The sequence below is a fragment of the Lineus longissimus genome, chromosome 3 (genome assembly GCF_910592395.1).
Source record: "Lineus longissimus chromosome 3, tnLinLong1.2, whole genome shotgun sequence".
NCBI lineage: Eukaryota > Metazoa > Nemertea > Pilidiophora > Heteronemertea > Lineidae > Lineus > Lineus longissimus.
Window position 1 is genome coordinate 20,739,333 of NC_088310.1, and position 3,296 is coordinate 20,742,628.

Genomic DNA, 3,296 nt, shown 5'->3' on the forward strand with positions numbered 1-3,296 from the left:
TGGTCGTCGCTGAAATTATTCCGCCTTTGCCGTGTCAAAATCTTGTACCATCCTACACAGTTTTTAAGCTTAAATTTCTATATTTTTAAGAACTTTGACAAACATATTTATTAAGTAATTATTGTTCTTAATTATGAATTTAAAAATGATGTATAATTATCAATTTTATTAGAATTAATGCATAATATCAAACCCATTACATCAGGTACTCTGAACATTTTATATCCCAAACCTCACAACAAGACAAAAGCCAAACACCAGGAAGTTCTGCAAGTTGACCCATAAAAATGACAACAAAAGCGTGAAAAACTCATTGAAATAAACCAAATTAGCCCTCAGATATGAGCCCAGGTCTTAAGAAATATCTACAGAATCCTTGCAATTAATTCACCTGTAAGTTGATGACACGGGCAATGATAATAAACACCCTTGAGAGAAAGAAGTGTCTGCTTTTCTGTTATTTATACAGGGTGTCTCAAAATAGTATGCAAGTTCATCAAAGGGAAAGTGTGAGCAATTCATGTTACGAAATGTTGTTTGCAAAGATTTTTAGCCAAAAGAAAAAGGGCACAGAGATGTAGTTGAAGGACAATGTCATGGTTTTGGACAATGCTTAATTATCTACTTTTCTCCAGTCTCCAACTATTTTGAGATAAAATTTTAAAACAAGAGACTTGATGAAGCACTGTATCTGTGTATTGGTTGAACTTTCAGCTTAAGACAAGCATATTTGTCCGAACTCGGGTAGGGTCTGAATCCATCCACTGCCGATGCATTGCCACCGTCACATCATCTTCTTTATCTTTCACAGGGCCAGACTTGTCACAAATTGCCGAGATGTGGATGAAAACTATCATTAGCCAGCTGTTCACACGAGGGACTGCATGGAAGTTAAAACGAATGGCTCTGTTCAATGTTTTAGCTACGTTCTACTTCATCATCATGAATTCAACTGCAACTTATCTGATGGTCTTTCAGATTCTTCCATATCTGTTTTCGAACCAGCCAAAATACTATTGGTGTTTCCTTGGTTTCTTCCTGTTTCTGCTCCTCAATGTTGTTGGAAACACAATATTGGTGATAAAGACAGACTGCAGTCTAACATCCCTCCGAAGAAAAAAGGAAAACAAACAAAGTGTAGAAAAATGGGTGGTGAAATGTGATAAGTGTTTGGAAGCCATCCCTCCAAGGTGCCATCACTGCCCGATGTGTGATGAGTGCATCCTCAAGCGAGACCACCACTGCTTCTTCCTTGGTATTTGTGTTGGGTTACAAAATGAAAAGTATTTCATTCTCTTGACACACTATCTAATGATAGGAACATTCTTTACTGCAGTTCTCATCATTATGTATGCAAATCGAGTGTACGGTGTTGAATTTCAAAATGTATTTTCAATTCTTACACTTTTACCCAAGACTCTATTTGGGTATATGTTTGAAAAAACTATAAGTGGAGATCATATGTTGTTGGTTACAATGTTTTATGGAAGTTTTACTGCAGGGATGTCCAATGCAGGTTTGTTTCTTTGGCAGTTGTTGATTGCTGTTAATGGGCAAACATCATATGAAATCACGACAGGCATAGACAGATATGCTGGAAAAGGTTACTGGGCCAATTTTACGGATGTGTTTGGCCCATATTGGTTCTTGTCGTATTTCCTACCTATAGAGATTAAGCCAGTCGGTTTTAGCAGTAACTTGACTGGTTCCAGTAGCAAAAAGGGACCATCTTCAAGGAAAACGCTAAAGCACAAACAAAAAGGTCATTAGAATGAAGTTGACACTTTGTTATGTGGATATGTTTTTGAGTTTTTGGCAATATTTTGTATGAATAGCTTGAGAGTAGATAGACATATCAAACTTATTTTGTATTTCATGTGCTGGGGCATTTTTTTTTCTTAATTGAAATATAATGTTAATTACAAATTCTCTTTGAAAATCATAAGAATGTTCTTGTTATAATCCATCAATTTCTTTCCATTAGTCATGTCTGTTACGAGGTCTGATGAAATCACTCATGTCTGTTAGAAACTAGAATTTACAGTTTTGCTGAACTTTTAGTCACGTTTTAGTTAGAGTGTACCATAGAGTACTTACTACCTATATGAGAGTCATTGTCACGTAATACAATTTGTACGTTTTTTACCTTCTGTAAGATATTTGTTCGTACATGTATGTTATGACCGTTTTTCAATAAATGTAATTTAATTTTGATACATCTGAGTCAGCTATGTTTGTGCATTACATCTGAATCTGCTATTGTTTATGGCATTTTTGAGGCTGCTCTGAAGACAGAAACAGCAAGGTGCCAACATGGGTAATAGGACAGTGTCTGTTCATGGCATCATATTAGCTGTGACTGTCTCGTTGAAAATCCTCTTGGATAGGGGATTCTGTGGGTTGCGGTTTTTGGTGTTGGTTGGACATAGCCCTTGCCTTGAGTCTCCATAGTTGTGACAGTGTCCATGTGTACCATACTGTGTAAGGACAGTGTGTCCATGAAGTGGGATTAACTTATTGGGACAGAGTTGATCTTTTCTTGTTGAATTGAATTAGAAATCCTCCTGACAAGCCGTGGGTGGGTTGCGACATCTCTAACAACTTATCTAAGATTTTTTCTGGTTCAAAAGCATTGCCCACATGGACACATTAGACTGGCAGAGTAAACAAGACAAAGTTTTTGCCTAAGGTTCATCAATATAGACACCTTGAGACCATGCAACTATGGAAATTTACCAATCTTGAAAGGTTGAAACTGTTAGGTGTGGTGACTCAGAGAATGAGACAGCATTTGGACCTGTGCCATAGTTTCCCCAGGGTTGCTTTCCAATATGACACATCCTGGAGTTAGAAATCACTAAAGATGCAGGGCCCTGGTCCAACTCATATTAGGGCTATTTTTAGCTAATGTATCAGACATTGTGTGGTTTTCCTGGAACTGTTGAATATTTCCTCATGTTTGGCTAATTGCGAAATTTGTGGGCGGAATACCAATCTGTGATGTTGGGGATATCTGAGAGCAGTTATCAGAGAGCCAAGTATGGAATAAACCAGCTTCTATCCAAGAAAAAAGCCATTTTGATGATTTTCTACGTAGTGTCAACCTGGCAAAGAATGAGATTCTAGTTCCTACAGAATTGGATAGATGGAAACACACGATTAACTTGCAGATATTGAACTGATCCTTCCAAGCAGGGTCAGCCTTTGAACTGATCCTTCCAAGCAGGGTCAGCCTGTTCAATCCTTTTCTTTGAAGAATACTTGCTGTTTGTGCTCGGTTACCAAACATATTACCA

General features: G+C 37.5%; 1 protein-coding gene across 1 annotated transcript; it reads left to right on the forward strand.

The window, feature by feature from the left end:
- The first annotated feature begins 255 nt into the window (after positions 1-255).
- Positions 256-2,194, forward strand: LOC135485065 (palmitoyltransferase ZDHHC22-like). Its single transcript, XM_064766796.1, has 2 exons — positions 256-393; positions 812-2,194. The coding sequence occupies exon 2, from the start codon at positions 838-840 to the stop codon at positions 1,768-1,770; it is 933 nt and encodes a 310-aa protein (XP_064622866.1). The 5' UTR covers positions 256-393; positions 812-837; the 3' UTR covers positions 1,771-2,194.
- The last annotated feature ends 1,102 nt before the right edge of the window (positions 2,195-3,296 follow it).